The following is a 22,230-nucleotide window of genomic DNA, read 5'->3' as shown; positions in this document are numbered from 1 at the left end:
CCTCCAACGGCCTTGAGGGACCTCCAGAAGTGGGGTGGCCCGACTGCACTCTCCTCCGACCACCACATCGGTGGCCAGGAGATTGACGGGTCGTCCCTGGGTACTGCATGTGCTCGGTGCTAGGGGCCCGAGTACCGAAGGTAGCCCTGGGGCCGCAGGTGTCAGGTGACCTGGTGTCCGCCGCAGAGAAATCGGGAGAGGAGGGACATGTCGCCCTTTCTCCCCGGAATGAGGCGCTGCGGGGGACTCTGTGATGTCTCATTAGAGTTCCGGTCCTTCGCCAGGCGCCAGAGGACGGTCACTGTAGGGTTTTAGCCGGTAAGAATCCGGCACTACCCCGAGGCTCCCTCTACTTGGGGTCTCAGGGTGTCCATGAGGATTTCCCCTACTTGGGGCCTCGTGGTGTCCATGAGGATTTCCCCTACTTGAGGCTTTGGGGTGTCGATGAGGATTTCCCCTACTTGGGGTCTCAGGGTGTCCATGAGGATTTCCCCTACTTGGGGCCTAGGAGTATCCATGAGGATTTCCCCTACTTGGGGCCTAGGAGTATACATGAGGATTTCCCCTACTTGGGGCCTCGAGGTGTCCATGAGGATGTCCCCACGTCCAAAAAAAAAAAAAACAATAAAAGGTGAGGTGAACCCCTACGTGGCGCGTCCCCAGATGGCGAATAGAGGCAGTCGCTGGGACGAGATGCGAAGATGAGGTCATCAACCTGAGATGTCTGGTGGCCTTATCCTTGCATGGCATCCCGGAGGTCGGAGGCGAAAGTTCCCACGGGCCAAACACCGATACGAATGTGAGTAGACCGGATCATGGGATGCTTGCCGCCAAAAGTCGCCAGAGATGTGGCGAGAGATGTGACCTTGACTCTAAAATCTGTAGGGGTAGATCCAAATCTATTAGAAATTATCGTATTCTCCGAATTGCGTTAATTATAGAACTGCTGTATCTCGTCGGAAGTGACCCCCATTTCAGATTAGATAAATGGCAAGGCGATTTTCTAATGGGCTCACGTGACCAGGAAAAATTGCGGAACATAACGTTCGGCATACGTAACAGCGGGCGTACATATATACATCCAGCGTTGGAACTTGCATATTCGCGACATGAAGTTTGTGTAAAACGAATCATCTTTTAAATACTTTTCTGCAAAAGTGTCAGAATTTTTCTACATTGTTAGAAATAACTAGCAAAGGGTTCTTAAATTGTTCAAAGTTCGATCGACAATGTACAGGCCGATAATTAGTTTAAAGGAAGGCAAAGTACGAGGTACTAGTGTCGCAGGTGTTCTTGGTTCTACTTACGTCGCTTTCCACGAGATACCTTTCGCGGCTCCTCCCATTGGACAACTGAGATTCAAGGTAATAGACTAATATCTGTCAATTAAAACGTTATTTATATTAATAAATATCAATTGCAATACCTTTTACAAATAAATATCGAAATTACCTTGCTGGACCAAATCTATAGTATTACAGATGCAACAGCCTTTGTGGTAGATCTAATAAAAATGTTTAAAAAAAATATATTTCAAAAACAGAGTTTATATGTAAAAAATGTTTTCAACAAAGTTTTTAATTGTAAATCTTTGATTTAAATTGATTTGAAACTATTTTCTTTTTGTAATTAGATCTAAAATGAACATTAATTGCAATACTTTTAACAAATAAATATCGAAATTAGCTTGGTAAATCAAATCTATAATATCATAAATGCAACAGCCTTTGTGGTAGATCTAATAAAAATGTTTAAAAAAAATGTATTTCAAAAACAGAGTTTATATGTAAAAAATGTTTTTAACAATGTTTTTAATAATAAATCTTTGATTTAAATTGATTTGGAGCTATTTTTTTGATTTTCCAAAAAACTTCAATTTTGTTGCATGAGTCAGATTGGCTCGGTTTAATAAAAATATGTAACCTAGTGTTAAAGAATAAAAATGATACCTGATTATTCTGAAGATAGAGTATAGAGTAGAGATATTTATTTTTCTTGATGATTTAACATTTTCTGATGTAAAATAGGATCCAAGGCCACCTGCGTCATGGACAGGTATCAAAAATTGCACTGTCTGCACGAAAAAGATGTGTACGCAGGCACTACCGGATCCCCCTTACAACTCTATCGGAACCGAGGATTGTCTTTATCTAAACGTGTACACCAATTCCATTAAACAATCGAAACCGGTAATCTTCTGGATCCACGGTGGTAAATTTACGGTATGGGGTTCGTGTTTCGCCCAGATAAGACCAGATTACTTGCTCGCGAAAGATGTCGTCGTTGTTGCGGCTAATTACCGACTGGGTGCATTCGGTACGTTCGATTACCATTTCGAGCTCGATAACTAAAGAGACAAAATTTTATTGCATTTATTGTGGAATATTAGCACTGACCAGGAATATTTGTTTATGTTTTAAAGGTTTCCTAAATCTTGGACACCCAGCTGCGCCCGGAAACCAGGGCCTGAAAGACCTAATTGCAGCACTGCAGTGGGTCAAGGAGAATATTGCCAAATTTGGAGGAGATCCTAACAACGTTACGCTCATTGGCGAAAGCGCAGGAGCAGTATTAGCCCACGCCTTGACTATATCACCAAAAACACAAGGTACAATTATCGATTTTAATTTTTTTTATTTTAAATTTGCCGATATTTCTGCACTATAAGTTCAGATCAATAAAGAGAAATATTACGTTCGGATAGAACTTTTAATAATTCGGCACAGTACTGTACACTCGAATAGTCGAAAATATGTTTCTTCGAATAAAAGAACAGAAATTGGGAAAAATCTTTAATGAGAGATTCTGGGGGCCAAAATAAGACGAAAATCAAGAATATCAATTTCTTGATTAAGACTTCGTTAAAAAGTTATTAACGTTTAAAGTTCCGCCAGTTCTGAATTATTTTCTCGAAAATGTGTAAGATTTCGGGGATATGTCTGTTCACCAAAAATGATTGTAATTGACCCCCGCAACCGAAAATAATTTTTCCAAAACGATTTGAAATTTTTTTCGTCCGTCGAAAAATTTCACACCTTCTCGAAATTTTTTCTCGAAAATGCGCAAGATTTCGGGGGTATGTCTATTCACCAAAACTGATTATAATTGACCCCCGCGACAGAAAATAATTTTTCCAAACCGATTTAAAATCTCTTTTTTTCGTCGAAAAATTCAGGCAGCTAATTCGATTCACAAACATGCTCTAATGATAAATTCCAAATATCTGGTGAAGTTGACGATACTATTTCTTGCGGGAGTAGAGTTAACAATTGTTGATCATTAATTTTTCCACTCCTTAATTTAATTTCACGATAAATTTTAATGAGAGATTCTGGGGGCCAAAATAAGACGAAAATCAAGAATATCAATTTGTTGTTCGAGGCTTCGTTAAAATGTTATTAACGTTTAAAGTTGTGATTGTAGAACGGCGATTGGCGAACAGCTGCGCGCGATAGTGGAACTTTGAACGTTAATAACTTTTTAACGAAGCCTCCATAAACAAATTTGTATTCTTGATTTTCGTCTTATTTTGCTTAATATAAATTTCATTTGTGAAAATATTTGCTCGCACAAGTTGAACCGAATCTGCACAAAATGGCGAAGTCAATTTTTTCTTTTCAAAGATGACTTCATTGAAGTGATGAAAAACATGTTAATATCAGGAGAAGATTATATTATCTATTGTTTTTTCCAAATCATGCCATAATTTATTAAAGTTATCCGTTCATAACATTTGAGCTTTTATTTTTTATTTTTATTTTTTTATTATTAGATATTGAAAATAGTGCAAATTTATTTTCCATGCCTCAGGGACGATTTTTTTTTTATCGACAGTAACTATAATTATATAAAAAAAAGAACTAAACGTCCACATATGTGGCCAAGAGCGTGAAGAGGTTAAGTTGTTGCGTAAACGCCTTTGCAAACAAATTTTCTTCGTGCATGATACAATGAAACGATAAAAGCGTGCGGTCAAGTTCATTTTCAATTAGTTTTACAAATCCAACAGTTTTTTCTCTCATGCTTGGGGCACCATCGGTTGTTATGGAAAACAATTTACTTTTTAAATCCAATACTCGGCCATTTTTTAAATTTGCAAACTCTTGTACTTGAGGAAAAATATCAGTGCCTAATTACGTCACGGGATAACAAATCATTTTTGATTTGTTCATCGATATTTTCAGCCATATCTTCAACGCGACGTCTGGACTGTTCTAGATGACAATGGCATTTCTTTGATTCTCTCAATTATTTCCTTTTTATTTGCAAAGTCATTAAATAAGTGTTCGAAGCAATTTATGAATGCATTTTTTTAAAACTCACCGTCTGTAAATGGTTTTCCGTTGATAACAAAACTCATTAAGAATTTATCTTGTTTTCCAAAATTTAATACACAGATTTATCTTTATTTGCCATTTCACTCGTATCGTTATATTTTGAAGAAAAGTGTTGCTCAATATTGTAAGTCCTCGCGGTAATTCTATCTCTACATAAAGTACGTATCAATTCGTCACCATTTTCGATACACCCATACATTTCTGTCCACATCATCATGAAATAATCTCTTACATAAACGCTTATGAAACAGAGCTAAAATGATATTCTTAGTATCTATTATCAATTTTTTTATTCGCAAAATGTTTGTTTCGGGTTTATGTTTCATAATTTATTTGTATACATTATACTTTATTTTTGGAGCTAGAGTGGATTACTTGGGATTATCAAAAGGGTCACTCGGTAACCCGCGAGACATAGGTTGTCGACCCTTGCTGTAGACCCACTGTCCTCCGCTAAGTTCAAGTCCCGAGTCGCGTGGCGGGCACACGAGAAAAGTAGAAGGGATACACGTATTCCCACGCATACATTGAACTCTGGCTCGCTGTTCGTCGCGGCAGTTCACACGCATGCGTGGACTGCCTGAGAGCAAGGGCGCAAGATAGATAGATGGGCGGTCCCACTCCTCATGCCCCGGTGCCGCCGCACGGGACTTCAAGTCAGAGGACCACAATTCATATTAACGCCTATTAAAAGCAATAAAACTTTAGACAGGTGTAGTTGCAAAACTACCAATACTTTATCCATAAATGAACAACTGTTAGAATCAGTAAAGCGTTTTATGTAAATTCGACTTTCCGTTTTGGAAATAACGTCGTGTAAAGGATGGTGTAATATTTTAATTTCCGCTATCGCTGTCTGCGATCTGACGCGTCGGATATCTCTCACTCTCTCTCTCTCTCTCTCTCTTGCACATGAGTAATGACCGGGTGACTGGTGACCGAGCAACGTAATACATATTACCAAGAATTCACGCGAGGCGAACGTGACGTCAACGCTCAACGAGGAAAAGTAAACAAACGCTTTGAACTCTTATATCTCCGGAACTGACCACGCGACCCGAAAAAAAAATTCGTTATATCTCCGGAACTAATTACGCTATCGGCTCGAAACAAGATTCTTCACACTCTATCCGTCGAATATTGAATAATTTCGACATGATTTGCACATTCTCTGTACGAAGTCGAAGTACCAAGTATGCACGTTTAGAGTGAAATTATTCAACACGTCTGTGCAGATTTTTTAAATTTTAAGAAAAAATATTCGACATAAAAGAAAAAAAATTAAAAGTACCTTACTTCGTAATAAACGAGAAGAAAGACTGGTCGTTTGATCGGTTATGGGATCGGTATACATAAAACGTCGGTAGGTTTAGCGTTAAAAAATAGCACACTCTGTACAGAAATTTGTGGGAATTTGGAGGTTAAAATGAACAAAACTCGACTCCCTATTGACAACGCACTTTTAACACGTTGACTGCCGCGCGTATTTTGCGTGGTTTGGCCATAGCGCTAAGATGAATTTTTTATCATGCGACGCTGGTCACCACTGACCCCCACGGCAGTCAACGTGCCAATGAGCGCGAGGCTTCGCGACAAACAAAAGCCACACGGTTCAATGATAGTAAGTCGGAGGAACTCTAAGTGGCGCAGAAACAAATGGCGCCTTATTTCTAACAAAATTATCTTCGTTCCTCAGGGCTGTTTCACAAAACGATTTTACAAAGTGGAATGTTGACGAGTAGCTGGGGATTCGGCCAAAGTCGTCCACAACGGTATTTTAAGCTTGCATCGGTTCTTGGAATAAAATCAACAGATCCCGTGGAGGTTGTCGAAATGCTGCGTAACATATCCGACAAAGATATCGTCGGAGCTTATTCGTCGATTCTCACAAGAGAGGCAAAGCTATTTTCACTACTGTTACCTTTCATTCAAAATTTTCTCGTTCCGAACTATTCTCATTCTTTTTACTTTTCTAAAGGAGGCTGACCTGTTCGACATACCATTTGGAGTGAATTACGATGACATAGCGGACGACCCTGTTTTACCATTTCCGATCGAACAACTACACTCGAACGATATTAACATTCCTATTATGACCGGATACACGTCGAACGAATGCATCATGTTCGTCGATGGTAATTTTCATCCACGTCTACGTTTTTACCGGAGGGAACGTATGTCGGTTATTTTTATACGATATTATCGTGTTTCAGACACGGAAGAGGAGACTATAGAATATTGCAATATTAATTTACCCGACCTGGTGAAGATCATAGGACAATTGAGGAAGTTGGGGCCAGCAGAATTCCAAGAATTATTAACGGCTGTGAAAAATCAGCATTTTAATGGGCAACCAATCACATCAGACAAAATAGAAATATTTATACGTTTTATCACATATGTTCTTTTTGTCGCCCCCTTGAAATTGTACATTAAGGATCGATTGGAAAGAACGTCCACGCCTAGTTACATTTACAGGTTTTCATACGTCGGCACCGAAAGTACAATCATTGATGTTCAGTTAAAACGTATTATAAATGGTAAATTAATATTATTTTAAACAATTTTAATGGGTGATTCTAGAGGCCAAAATAAGACGAAAATCAACAATACCAATTTGTTGATCGAGGCTTCGTTAAAAAGTTATTAACGTTTAAAGATGCGCCAGTAGAACGGGAAGTTGCGTGCGCGCGACACTGGAACTTTAAACGTTAATAACTTTTAAACGAAGCCTCGATCAACAAATTGGTATTCTTTACTTTCGTCTTATTTTGCCCTCCAGAATCTCCCATTAAAATTTTTCCCAGGGGTGGTTCAACACCCTGTATATTATTACGTAATAGTAACATTTGAAAATATGTTTAGAGGCGTGCCATATGGATGATTTGTCGTACCTGTTTTATTTACCCATTTGTAAAAATGACAATCCTGATCCACCTGCAATTGGCACTAAAGACAGAAATATATTGGAACGTTTGACCACAATGTGGACCAACTTTGCTAGAACAGGGTAAGTTTATGGAATTTCAGATACGCTGCACTTGATTTAAATGCCCATATATTAAATGTTTTTAATGTATTTAACATTTATTTTATAGAAATCCTACCCCAAGTTACAATGACTTTGTTAAAGTACATTGGAAACCTGCGACGAAGGATAACTTGTATTGTTTGGAGATTGACGAAGAGTCTGAGTTAACGGAACTGGAAGTGTTTAACTTCGAATAAATGATAGATGATAACTAACTAACTAACTAGATGAATAACTAACTAACTAACTAGATGAATAACTAACTATGTACTTATTTTTTAATATGATATACAACGATCCTATGAAAGGTACATTACATTAATAAGTCCATAAAATTAATAGTAAGAATATTATTTCATTATTTAATCATCAAAGAATCATGTTCGACGAAGAGAAATTGTTAAAAAATGTAAATATTGAACGCAATATCGGGAAATTGTCATTATACATCGTACCATCTGAATCTGTACAAATTTTAATAAAACTAAAGTTTACCAATTATATGTATAGTCACTATTTCTTACCAATATTTACTATTCCATATACATTGAGCTATTAGTTAATGATATTGCGCACGAAATTTTTGATGTGACATTTCTGGCCTGAAATTATATTTTCGGTAAGGAATTTTTTTCTCGAAAATGCGTAGGATTTCGGGGGTATGTCTGTTCACCAAAAATGATTGTAATTGACCCCAGCAATAGAAAATAATTTTTCCAGAACGATTTGAAATTTCTTTTTTTTGGCGAAAAATTTCAGCGCCTACTCGAATTTTTTTCTCGATAATGCGAGGGATTTCGGTGGTAGGTCTATTGACCAAAAATGATTGTAATTGACCCCCGCAATCGAAAATAATTTTTTCAGAACGATTAAAAATTTTTTAATTTCGCCGAAAAATTTAGGCACCTACGAATTTTTTTCTCGAAAGTGGGTAGGATTTCGGGGGTATGTCTGTTCACTAAAAATGATTGTAATTGACCCCAGCAACCGAAAATAATTTTTTCAGAACGATTTGAAATTTTTCTTTTTGGCGAAAAATTTCAGCACCTACACCCTGTCGATTTTTCTTAAAAATTTGTTTTACGCTATACGGAAATGTTGTTTAGTACTTTTTTGTAGAATTCCATGAGCTCTACTGCGAGACTAAATTTCAATGAGATACACTGACTATTGCAAGAGATACGGTTGTTTGAAAATTGGACCATTTTTGTAGGGTTTTTCTTACTTTGCGTGGTTAAGAAATAACTTTTCGAACATTCTTAGAAATTTTTAAATATTCTTCACCAAAATATGCGTTGTTACATGTATTTATGCACACGCTACAACCACAGACAAGGTGTACGATTAGATCTTTCACCTTATGGACTTTCGTGGCCCAATCTGACTGCCATACCGACTTCATCATTCGGAAGTGATTTCAGCGCCCTCTTCTCATGGATGGCGGTCAGTTGAGAAACTATTCACTAATATAGTATTGATGGGCTCACAGCTTTAGTGTGTGCATAGCTACATGCGAGTTGACCATGCAGGGATTGAAATTCATTTCTAAATCTGTTGGTAATATTGCAAGTGACACGAAAATGATAATGAGGTTTCGAGACCCCATAGAAATTAGCCGAAGAAATACATTGTTTGTAAGGTCTATTCCTATACCTAGTCTGTGATTAAATCATTCGTTTGGTTAGTTAGATTTTTCCAAATCGTATAATTGATTCATTTAATACTATAAAATGAATTACTAATATAGGTGTATTCAATGGAAGAAAAAATTCTATATTTTGTTAAGTTTCCCTGTTTAGGAAAAAGCGAAAACGATCGTAGAAAGAAAAGCTTGCTTATCCCGCGGATGGTGGCGAGGCGTGATTCAGCAGATCATTTGCAGAGTTAACCAACCCTGCGACATGATTTACCGGGCATAGTGTCAGCATCCATAATGCATATCTTCCTTTCTGTGGACATAATTGTATACGATATTACCCGGGGGAACACGGTTCTTCCCGGTAACAAGGCATACCATCAACTCTGAGGAGAGTCCTCATAAAGCATCCTCCGCGTGGCGTCGGTTCCTCTATGATATTTTCACTCGCCACAAGATCGAGCCTCTATTCGGGTTTGTCCGCGTCAAGTTATTACGCTCTCCGCAAACTAACCTTTTTGCGAAGTTAACCATGGAAAATATAGCGTTTTGATGCCCAATTACATACAGGATCAGCTTTTCTTTATACGATCTCCTTGAACCAGAACACCCTTTTCTCTCTCATCTGGTTCTACAGTCGAGGTCCTTTAAAGGATTGATATTTTATTTTTAATGCAATGCACTTTAATTCAACTCCGGTACATACAACCAGGATCGTAACAAGAAACTTTACATTTCGATTTTTCTTCAGAAATCGAAAATACAAAGTTTTAAAAATAGGCTTTCAAAATTTTAATAACGAAATTATTGGTTATTTCATATTCCATTCCGGTACGTGCAATCAGGACCGTAACAAGAAAAATGTAAAAACAGTTAATTACAGTTTGTTTAACAAACTTTACATTTCGATTTTTCTTCATACAGTACAAAGTTTTAAAAATAGACTTTCAAAATTTTAATAACGAAATTATAGGTTAGTTTATAAGATATATCGAAATATGAAATAGCAAGCAGTAGGTTTGACACATTATGAAATTAAAAATGTCTAGTTCCATTTAAAGATACAGCGGTGACTTTGATATTCATAAAAAAATCAGTTTCAAAAAATTTTAATAATTACGATTTCTTGTGGGTTAATTACTAACTTTGATACCAAACATTTATTCGCGAAACTGTCGGAAAGAAATGAAAAAAGGCGAATAGAGATGTTATCTTTGTTAAAATTGTTTGCATAATTTAAACGAAGTTTAAAGCATAAATTTAATGCGTGCAATTTGTCTCTTAATTCCGTGGTAAGTCTCCGTGAAGACGTATGCTGCTCCCTCTATTGTTGGCCTTTTTTAACATTCAAGAAAATTCATCGAGAGGCTTTGGCTTCGAAAGCAAAGTCGAATTACTTTATTGTAGATACAATACCTGCTACTGGTTCGCGTCCCGTAACAAGAGGGTCGTTTTTATTAATGCACGAGAGAGGGACACGTAAGCGGCTTACCCCCTGCAATTAAAATGTTTCTTTAAATACACAGCTTGTCGACTTTATTGTAGACGACTGAAGGTTGTATTTAAATCCTTGCTCGTTATATCAGTTGTAGATACGTGCACGATTAAATCGTCGTTTCTTTACGCGAACTTTTTCACCGTGTAACGTATACCATAGAGAATTGTTTAGAATTACATGGAAGCGATGATAGATAGTCTTCGACAGCCTTTTATATTCCGAGAAATACGAAGACCTAGGTTTTGCTAAATACAACGTATCATTCGACAAGCATTATATTTCTCAACAAAATTATTTCACACCACTGCGTTTATTTTAACTAGATTAATAATATTCTTTCTTTATAAAGGTAAAAAAATTGATCAATCAAGTAAATATCACGGTTAATAGGTTATGTTTCGAATTGTAACTTTTAAAATCTACACTGAGGAATTTATCGAATAAGTATACCAATGGAAAGTGAGTTAATAGGTTATGTTTCAAATTATACCTTTTAAATTCTACACTGAGGGAATTATCGAATAAATATAAGTGGAAAATCGGGTATAATTATCCTCGAGTCGAGCAAATTTAGAATGACATCGCAGTCGAGTATTACTACGTACACACTGTAAAATGAAATCTTACTAGAATTTTAATAGCAGCGAAATGTAAAAATTTCAATTAGAACAAATAAATTTCCAAAATTTGGCAAAAAGTCATGTTGTTTCAGATTTTCAGTCGAAAATTCTGTTCGTGTAGTTGTCCCGGTCACAACCGAATGTGGTCTCGAACTTAACCTCAAAGTGAAATTGTCTTCGCGGTGGTAGCAGGACGATTTACCGGGGCATACTGTGCATTCGCGAACGAAATAAGTTTTCTTAGAAATACTTGACGTGGGAGACAGTGTGTGGGGTGGGAGGAGATCGCCTTTTATGGTGGTACGTGGAACGTGTATCGTCGGGACGTGAGGTAGTTACGGGAAAAATCGGCGCGAGAAAACCCACTCGTACTTGTAGATTCCTCCCAAGAGGCGACAGTATCTACGCCCGCGAAGCCAATTTGCCGGAACATTAGCTGCAGACGATGTTTCTTCTACGGTGCCTATTATTGACATAGCCTGTTCACAATTGGCTGTAATCAATAGCCCTCTGTACCGTACCTGATCTCATCTGTTTTGCAAATAGGGAATGTTAATTAATTCTTTGTCAACCGTGCTTGGGTCTATTCTGATCCACGCCTGCAAGAGTCTCATCGAACTCTTCATGAGTGACTTAGGGCAAACATAGAAATTGTAGGTGGCTACATAACGACTACAGAAAGAGAAAAGACAAATAACAATATCGATCCAGAAATGAGGTTATGTCGAACACTCAACAATTTAAAAACTTTTAAAAACTATACAATTTTACTCAATTATAATACTTTTGTAAGCTTACATTCAAAGTGTTTTAACATTTTTTCATTTTTTTTTGCATACGTAACAGAGTCTCATCGAACTCTTCATGAGTGATTTAGGGCAAACATAGAAATTGTAGGTGGCTACATAACGACTACAGAAAGAGAAAAGACAAATAACAATATCGATCCAGAAATGAGGTTATGTCGAACACTCAACAATTTAAAAACTTTTAAAAACTATACAATTTTACTCAATTCTAATGCTTGTGTAAGTTTACATTCAAAGTGTTTTAACATTTTTTCATTTTTTTTTGCATACATAACAAACAGACCGAACGATTAATTTTATTTTTTGGTAAATCGTGTCAGTTCTGTATTTCGATGTTCGAGCAAACGTTACTCGCGTTCATCAGTAAAGTTTGCTCAGACAAACGGGAAGAAGTGAACTTTTGTACTTTCTTCCCCGTATATGTTGCGTAACGAATGGAATGAAAAGACGATCGAGTCCTTTCCTATTTCTTTCTTCGTGTGCTTACGAGTATAGAACGTAAGTACCATATGTGGTCGAAATGTGAAATTTTGCTGACGATCGTCCGGGGACTACAGAGCTGTATCCATTAAGGGTTTCTGTTCATTGAAGCGTCCTTGCGTACAAGGCGGGAGAGCTCCCCAAGGATTTCACAGCCGGGATATATCCGACGACCAAGATTACACCGTGCATTCTACTCTATACCAGCTTCGTCAGTAATTGAAAAGGATTTATTTCTTCTAGACAATCTATCTTACATTTGCATTCCCTATAATTCTATCACAGCTTTGTACTTTGAAAATACGTAGGATTTCGGGGGTATGTCTGTTCACCAAAAATGATCGTAATTGACCCCCGTAACCAAAAACAATTTTTTCAGAATGATTTCAAATTTTTTAATAACTTTTTAAGGATGCCTCAAGAAATTGATATTCTTGATTTTCGTTTTATTTTGGCCTCTGGAATCTCCCATTAAAATTTTTCCCAGAAAATGTATCGATTTTCGATTAAAAATTGGGATCCGTTTAACTGTATCGATGCAGGTATTTTAACTGTAAGCCCCCCCCTAATAGTAATCAGTAATACCTTGATAATGATATATCGAGAAATATAAAAATTGAAATTTTAATTATATTATACAATGAAAACGAACATTGATAACGTAAAATGAAAGACAATTTCCAAAGAAATAGGTCAATATAAAGGTACCACCCGTGATCAGGATTTTTATTGTTATTCGGATTACACATAGCGTTTCCACATGCTGTTAACTAGGTTAGGTTCAGTGACGCAACTCGTACATTCTACACGGCGTCTCTTACAGTTGCAATTGTACACCGGTTTACGTTAAAAAGCAGAGGGAATGTTTGCGTTTGTCGATTATCTACAGTAACCCCTGTGTTCGCGTCAGTTTGTTTTTCATTCGTTTTCTACCGTTCACACAATTATTCCGTTGTCTTCGATGCGCCATCTACCATTTAACTCTCGAAGCTAAAATTTTATATTCGACGTCCGTTGCCACTTGGAAGAATATTCTAGAATTTTTGCAAACATCTACAAAACTAAGGCCTATTATTGGAAAAGAAAAAAGTTGTTCAAAATACTTCAATTTAAAATTGAACAAAACTTATAATGGGGGGGCATCGTCGACAACTTCGCGGTTTTTAACTTTTTACATTATAGTCATTCTCACATTTTGTATAAACTAGTTGTTCCAACATTTTAGTTGGATCGAATGTTCAAGCTACTTGAATAATCGAATACTTGACTCGGTTTGAAAAAATGAGTTATATCTTGGTTTGGAAATCAAGTACTCGGACAATTCTACGTTCAAGTACATTATACAATGTACAATGTATATATATATACTACAAATATACCGAATTCTTGGATCGGTTTTATTCAAATCGAGTATTATTTGGCTTTTTTTGGTTGCACATTCCAAAAAGCTCCAGCGACCGATTGGTATGAAATTTGGTGGAGCGGTGGGGGGAGAGGTACGGATTTCAAATATAAAATTTTAGCTTCGGGAATTTAATAGTTTCAGAGATATTTCATTAGGTTTGACTACTTTTACATATTCAAGTTAAATTAGAATTGCAAACTAACAAAATTAAAATTTGATATAAAAATCTATTTTCTATGGGATACATTACAGAATAATTTATCTAGAGATTGTTAATCGAAGTGTCATAACTGTTTGATCACCAAAATTGAAGTGTAATGCAACTTGAAAAAAAGGCGGGTAAATTTTAAGTGAGACGTTCTATAGAAATTGAGGTTAGAAAATGGTCGTGTTTGAATCTTGGAAATGATTAAATATCCGAAGTTAAAATTTTGTAATTACGATCCTGTTCCTTGATCCTCCATAAAATTAGATTTAAACCTGCCACTAGGGCTATTCGGAAGAACATCCGTTATTCTTTCTTCGAGATCTCCAAATCGAAGCGACTGACGGGAATATAGGTGTTATCGTATCTCATCAGACTTTCAACGTCGACTAAACGCTGCACGCGACACGGATCATCGCGATCGATTAAAATTATTATACATATCATTAGTAGACGTTCAGAAGCAACGACGTAAACCGTCAGTGTTCGTAGTCTGCATAAAACGGTTGCTTCTTGGATATTTTCGAGATTCTCTCTAGCGAAGAAGCGCGGGCTACGGTGCAACCATTCGCTCAAGTAGGTAATAATCATAAAGAGTATATTGCAAGGTATATCCGACTTGCACTCAGGAACCAATTTCAAGCCGCATTGCATCCACGGTGCATTAAATATAGCGAGTATTACAATGCAAACGAATCCACCTTGTACCTACACGTAAACGCACTGGAACATCCGAAGCATACGTCTAAATTTTTAGGTTAAGTTGCACGTAACCTCAAAATCTATACACACGCTTCGGATATTTTCGTCAAATTAATTACTTAATCCCGTGCTGATGCACAGAATGTTATTGCTGAAATGAAATTTCGTGGAAACATGTTTGTGCAAAATGCACTGACGAGCAAAACTGTAGACGTTTAATTACTTCTCATGGCTGCTAAATAAAAAGTAGTCAATTTGATTATTTTGCCTTTTTTCATTCAAATATTATTTGGAACAAGTGACTACATTTTTAAGAAATGCAGTACATTAATTTTAAAAATGGTTAAAATTATATTTGTTCATCTATTTATTTCTGTTCACTTTAAAAAGTAATCAGACTATTTTGCCTCTTTTCATTCAAATATTATTTGGAACAAGTAACTACAATTTTAAGAAATGTTTGTTCATTGTGAGGTATTTCATTTTATAATTGAAATTCTAATTTTTATCTTACGAGTAACAAATTAAAATCTATCTAGTATTCGTTAGTCCAAATTTTATTAAATATTTTTTTAAAAGCGGGGAAAGTAGAGATTTTAATCACAACCCGTGGCTACACAAGATGGCGGATTACTCGCGCTGAATAAACATAAATTAGGGGGGAAATATAACAATTTTTTAAATTATTCACTGAATTTAAATAGAAAACTGAATTTTTAAAATTATTTACTGAACCTCATTGTTAAATTAAATTAAATCCAGTGTAAAGATGAGAAAAATCTATGGTTATTTTTGAAAATCAAGAGATGCTTATATAACAAACCAAAAAACAAAAGGAGGGAACTTGTGTTATTAATATTCTTTTCTTTAAAGTGCAATAATATGTACAATAAATTTAAATAATATAGATACAATATACATATTACAGATATCGAACAATGAAAATAATTTAACAAGGATCCACATATTTATTATATATTAGAATTACTTTAGTATTTATATATTGTTTACAATTTTGCTCGTCACCGTAAATTACGTAGAAACGAACAGGTGCAAACAGATCTCTGAAATTTCATTTGTACTAAGAACTAACAAATAAATGAACCTTCGGATTAAAAATTAATTAATCCATATTTACAATAAATTTAAAACGAGCGTGAACAGGAAATCTTTGATGTTGAAAGATTTTCGTATTCCTGCGAATCGGGAGATTCATTCGATAACATTTTTATCCGTTCTCGGGATAATAAAATTCATGTTTATTCTAGGGATAAATATAAGTATCACTTAAGTATTGGAAATTTGTTTCTACCTGTACTGTTCGCCATTTACACGCTTAAGTATGTTAAATTCTTCTTAAGCTTCGTTATAATACGGTATATAATACGGTATAATTCCATGTACACGTGAAATGTAATGTGATTATGTCTACTTGCATGGTCAAAGAGAACTGATGATAATTTTTTTTAAGTATTTTATCAACATACTTTAAATACAAATACTGAGCGTCACGCGAAATTCGTTAATTTCGATACGCCTGTGGCGTCGCCTCTCACGCTCGCCACCAGAGGGATCGCGTTCTCACAAGCGCTCGCTGATCCCTCTGGTGGCGAGCATGGGAGACAACGCCACACGCCTGATCGCGTGAAAATTTAATTACACGAACATTTATATTTTTTCAGCAACGTTTCTGTGAATAACTGTTTTGTACATACAATCTACAGCACAAAAAAATATCGCGAATCACGGTACTTCTCGTTTACATTCTCTATGTAATGATATCGCATTAATTTCAGAATTAATTTACGTACACGCAACTACAATAATACAATATAAAAATCACGATCGATTTCTTTGTGCATTGTATAAATGTGAAGAATGAAAACAGGAGTTCTAACATTCTAGATAAATATATGTATACATTTTAATCGTTTCTACGTATCGTATTCGAATGCTGACAGTACTCGATTCCAGTCGTTCCCATTACTGCCTTCCCTTTATTTAAATCGATTATTATTTCTCAATATACGAACACGTAAATGCAGAAGCACAGAAATCAGAATTCGAAAGACAGGAAGATTATATAAAACCGTCCTTTACAATAGGGGTACCCCGATACTTTTATACACGATGATCAACGATGCACAGTGATGAAACTTACTACGATACAGAGAATGTTCAATCGTATTATCAAAATTGTACTGATGATTTTTAAAAATTAAAAAAAAGTTCATTCACCGAACGGAAATAAAAATATACCCTTTCGTTTCCTACGTATTAGGTTTGTCAATTTTTAATATATTTAATCGAAGATAAAACCAAGAAACTATTCGTGACAATAGTAGAACTCTGTTTTACCTACCGTGCAAAGCCCTAAAATAATTTTATTTTATTTACGCAACAGAATAACAAATTTACGTGAAATAATTAGGTAGAAAAATTTCAATCACCCTTCGATCGAGCCACCAGCCTACTGAAGATGAAAACGGAGGACTCATCGCTTGAAAAATATACATCCTAACCTAAAAATATAACGAAACGATTGTAAGCGTTTGGGGTAAAAAATAAATAAACGTAACGTGAATCACCATGAATAGAGACGGAGACCCCTAATTTACAATATCTTTTTGAATAACTCTCTCTGTCTGTCACTCTCACCATGAATTTTCTCAATCTTCCGTCCTTTTTCCCGCTGTTCCTGTCTCTTGTCACCGCACCGGTGGCGATTAATTAGCGGACGCAGACGGGCTATGGATCTGCCTGTAAAATATACCTCGTGGACGGCAGGCCGAACAATCCGAGCCCGTTCTCTCCGTCGGCTCGTTTCCTGCAATCATCGTTGTTAAAAATTAACAAAATTCCACGCCCCTCTGGAAAATCAAAGGAAACAAACAAAATCGAAAAACCGTTTCATTTATTCATTTAAATTGGACGAGTAATGAACCCCGGCCTCAGAGGAAGCCAAACAAAATTGAAAAGTTAGTCGCGAACGATGTATTCGATCAATGACGATTAAAGGATAGATCGATCCACGAATGCCAACCGACGCTATCGGTTTGCTCGAGATAAACGGACTGTTTCGAAACAATTACGGGAATCACCGTTTCCCTCAAGCATCACAAACGAGACAAAAATATACTCTGCATTCGGTATGATAATATTTTTACCATGAAAAATAATTTAATAGAAATTTCATCGAGTCGAACGACCAAGTTCAAACATTTCTATGCTTTGGTAATTATTAATACAGTTCGAGTTGATGTGGAGAGGTTATGTCAGTGAGAAAAAATGAAAAGAAAATATTTTTACCATGAAACATAATTTAATAGAAATTTCATCGAGTCAAAGGACCAAATTCAAGCATTTGTATGCTTTGGTAATTATTAATACAGTTCGAGTTGACGTGGAGAGGTTATGTCGGTGAGGAAAAATAAAAAGTGTATTTTTACCATGTAACATAATTTAATAGAAATTTCATCGAGTCAAAGGACCAAATTCAAGCATTTGTATGCTTTGGTAATTATTAATACAGTTCGAGTTGACGTGGAGAGGTTATGTCGGTGAGGAAAAATAAAAAAGTGTATCTAATTTTTTGCTTCGCTATGGAATATTTATGAAGGGAGATATTCATTAAAAATTGCACAAACTGAATGTGCTTTTTTTTTAATTTAGTTAATATTTAAATTTAACATTGTATATTTCCCTGAAAAATAATTATTTGAAAATTCATATTCTTAACAATAATTTACTTTTTTTTACATCAAATATTCGTTCTTATATCACTAATATTTTTACTAGACATTCGGGAGAAATAGAAATAACTCTGAATAGAAGAAATAACCTTGTCGCTCTAATAGAAAAATAAAATTAACCTTAAAATAACCTCGAAAAATCATTTAAATATCTTTATAAATGTTGAACTTGCTGAGAAACGTTTCAAACAAAACATGTCCATTTTTTAACGCAGAATATAATTCCGGAATAAAAAACATAAATTTTCGATTCAAAACACAAGATAACCTTGAAATACTTTGAAAACGCCTACGTCTATCTATGTAAGGTTTCCAAACAATAACTAACATAAGTTTATACAATAAATCAATGATCAGTAAATCGTGGTCTTATAGAAATTTCGTTAACCGTGTTAAGGGATCTTTATTGGGCGTTTATACTTGTGTAAATCACTCAGATTGCCTAAGTCTGTTTCTAAAGGAAAGATTTGGAAAAAAACAGCGATACGAACAGATCTGAAACATCTGATTTTAATGAGCGTAGAAAATTCACGGAAATAATTATCATTCGTAGCAGAATGGAAATAGTAAACGTTGCTAAGTTAGTGCATAATCCCAGGGTATTTCGGACTGTGGCGCTCTAATATTAGTAATTAGTAATTAGAGCGGTACGAGTGGTTCAGTGGAAGATCGGAGTTTCAATTAATTAGAGTAATTAATCGCGACTGGAGTGTTAACTGGAAACGGAGGGTTGCCTTGATATCAGACGAGGGTGGGTCTTAGAGCTCGTAATAACGCGAAAAGGGGTTGCGGGTGAACTCCTCTTTGCGAGGAGGCGTGATTTCACCGACGCTTGCGCGTTCCTATTCACCGGAATTCGAGGATGGTCCAACCCAGTGATAACCAGACTTTTTTTTATACCGGGCCGAAAATTAAAACCCAATAATCCATACGGACCACGGTAACTACAACCATAAACACCCAGCTTTATAAATTTATAACGTGAAAATTTTTGAAAATTTTTGAAAACAATGACTTCGTTTTTTTTATTGATTAGGTGCGCGAGAGAATATAATTTAATTGCAAAAGTTCAAACGTTGAATACACTATACAGAGTGTTAGGTCAACCATGGGAAAAATTTTAAGGGGTGATTCAGGAGGCCAAAATAAGACGAAAATCAAGAATACCAATTTGTTGATGGAGGCTTTGTTAAAAAGTTATTAATATTTAAAGTTCCGCCCTTACTGAATTTTTTTTCTCGAAAATGCACAGGATTTCGAGGGTATGTCTATTCACCAAAAATTATTGTAATTAACCCCCGCAACCGAAAATAATTTTTTTAGAACGATTTGAAATTTTTTTTTTACGTCGTAAAATTTCATATCTTCTCGAATTTTTTTCTAGAAAATGAGTAGGATTTCGAGGGTATGTCTATTCACCAAAAATGATTGTAATTAACCCCCGCAATCGAAAATAATTTTTCCAGAACGATTTGAAATTTTTTTTTTCCGTCGAAAAATTTCACACCTTCTCGAATTTTTTTCTCGAAAGTGGATAGGATTTCGGGGGCATGTGTATTCACCAAAAGTAATTGTAATTGACCCTCGCAACCGAAAATAATTTTTCCAGAACGATTTGAAAGTTTTAAATTTAATTGTTAATAACTTTTTAAGGAAGCGTTCGTCAACAAATTAGTATTCTTGATTTTCGTCTTATTTTGGCCTCTAGAATCCGTCATTAAAATTTTTCCTATGGGTAGCGGAACACCATACAAATAGTGTATATTTTTAATACAAAAAATTATATTTTCAATGTGATATTTGCAACTGTTTTTCGTGGAAATAAGTTTGTTGATATTTACAAGTATCGTATATTAAAATTGGCTAATTTAGTAAAAATGATGGTTAGTATTAAAATTTATATTTCTTTAGTAGTATTTTGAAATTTGTATTCTTTTATTCTTGTATTTCTTGACTTGTGTTCATTGTGCTCAGCCAGCAGTTTTTATTTCATTCGAATCGAATAAATATAAACGCTAACAGTGATGATTTAATTTCTTTAATTTTGTGTTAAAATTCTATCTTTACCCGAGTAATTATAGTATTCACGTTCGTTTCATTTCTTCCTTTTTCTACTTTTTCTTTTCAAACGTCGCTAATAACATGTAAGTATGAAGAAATCTCTAATTAAGAGTTTAGGATTAACCAATGGAAAAATGCATATTGAATATTACATGTACGTATAGTTGGCTTTGTGAGTACATATACTAGGAACGTCAGTCAAACCATTAAAACAGCCATAAGCCGAAAATAACGAGGAAGTTGTGGTTCCTTGCTGGTGAATGTGAACATGGGATCATTGACTATGAGTGAAAACATTTTGACTAACGCGAACGTCGTGGAAAAAAATTCGTTTCTCTCTCTTACTTGTCTTTTGCTTGGCATCTCTTTATACTGATTAGTTTTTTCCTTACATAATGTCTATAACAGCATCAGTTACAACAAGGTGATTCGTGCAATTGTGCAGTCAAATAAATCATATTATAAAATAAATTACAGAATTTGTATATTATTTTTACTGAAAAGAATTAATAATTAGTTATTAAACACGTTTTTTATTTACTTCCACAAGTCCTGATTATTTGATCAAAAAATAAATTATTGATAATACTGAAAATAAATTTCATTAGAGAGATAAAAGCTAACGTTTGGAATCAATCATTGTAAAGTTGAATATAGTTAGTAACTTTGAAGTCTGAACAATTTATCATTGTTAGTTAGATAGAAGATAGATTTGTTTTCTTATTCATTAATAAAAATCAAAATTTTTATACTTCTAAAAAATAGAGTTTTTATTTATATTAAATAAAATTAATTTCTAAAGTGTTTCTTAATAATTCATCGAGATACCTAGAATTTCATATATGATTCGTTACAATGGTACGGTTTCACCATATAATGCACTATTTTTTATCGATCATAATTCCTTCAACTGTTAGATACTTACCATTTATTGTATCCAGATACCGATGAAAATTGTTTCCTTGCCAATTCTCAGGAATTCTCGTGGGTTGAAGTTCCAGTTTCACGTCACGCATAGCTGCCGCTTCCTCTGCTATTTTTTCAGCTTCTCGTTCCTAAAATCAAGTCGTACCGAAACTTTGATAACTCGATCGTTGGATTTATACAGGGTGATCAGCCACCCCTAGGAAAAATTTTAATGGGAGATTCTAGAGGTCAAAATAAGACAAAAATCAAGAATACCAATTTGTTGATTGAGGCTTCGTTAAATAGTTATTAACAATTAAATTCAAAAATTTCAAATCATTCTAAAAAAATTATTTTCGGTTGCGAGGGCCAATTACAATCATTTTTGGTGAATAGACATATCCTCGAAATCCTGTGCATTTTCGAGAAAAAAATTCGTGTAGGTGCTGAAATTTTTTGGGGAAACAAAATTTTTCAAATCGTTCTAAAAAAATTATTTCTACGTTCTGGGGTCAAATACAACCATTTTTGGTGAATACACATACCCTCAAAATCCTACGCAGTTTCGAGGAAAAATTCAGAAAGGTAGACAAATTTTTCGGCGAAAAAAAAATTCCAAATCTTTTTGGAAAAATTATTTTCGGTTGCGGGGGTCAATTACAATCATTTTTGGTGAACAGACATACCCCCGAAATCCTGCGCATTTTCGAGAAAAAAAATTCAGTATGGATGGAACTTTAAACGTTAATAACTTTTTAAGTAAACTTCCATCAACAAATTGATATTCT

At 35.2% G+C, this 22,230-nt stretch overlaps 2 protein-coding genes across 2 annotated transcripts in view; one reads left to right on the top strand and one right to left on the bottom strand.

Moving 5' to 3' along the window:
• The first annotated feature begins 1,125 nt into the window (after window positions 1-1,125).
• LOC122404970 (esterase FE4-like) lies at window positions 1,126-7,869 on the top strand. Its single transcript, XM_043409403.1, has 8 exons — window positions 1,126-1,364; window positions 2,028-2,316; window positions 2,423-2,608; window positions 6,034-6,233; window positions 6,316-6,472; window positions 6,551-6,877; window positions 7,203-7,347; window positions 7,436-7,869. The coding sequence occupies exons 1-8, from the start codon at window positions 1,230-1,232 to the stop codon at window positions 7,563-7,565; spliced, it is 1,569 nt and encodes a 522-aa protein (XP_043265338.1). The 5' UTR covers window positions 1,126-1,229; the 3' UTR covers window positions 7,566-7,869.
• Window positions 7,870-16,475: 8,606 nt separating this feature from the next.
• The window catches only part of LOC122404680 (SKI family transcriptional corepressor 2), a 48,891-nt gene continuing 43,136 nt past the window's right edge, over window positions 16,476-22,230 (bottom strand). The window contains exons 6-7 of the mRNA XM_043408863.1: window positions 21,462-21,591; window positions 16,476-17,550 (exon numbers count right to left, since the gene is read on the bottom strand). Of these exons, the coding sequence (XP_043264798.1) occupies window positions 17,450-17,550; window positions 21,462-21,591 (231 nt within the window). The 3' untranslated portion in view covers window positions 16,476-17,449. The remainder of the gene's footprint in view (window positions 17,551-21,461; window positions 21,592-22,230) is intronic.

The sequence above is a fragment of the Colletes gigas genome, unplaced genomic scaffold, assembly GCF_013123115.1.
Source record: "Colletes gigas isolate AHSC1104 unplaced genomic scaffold, ASM1312311v1 Colletes_gigas_Sc00003, whole genome shotgun sequence".
Taxonomy (NCBI): Eukaryota; Metazoa; Arthropoda; class Insecta; order Hymenoptera; family Colletidae; genus Colletes; species Colletes gigas.
This window is presented reverse-complemented; position numbering and strand designations above follow the sequence as displayed.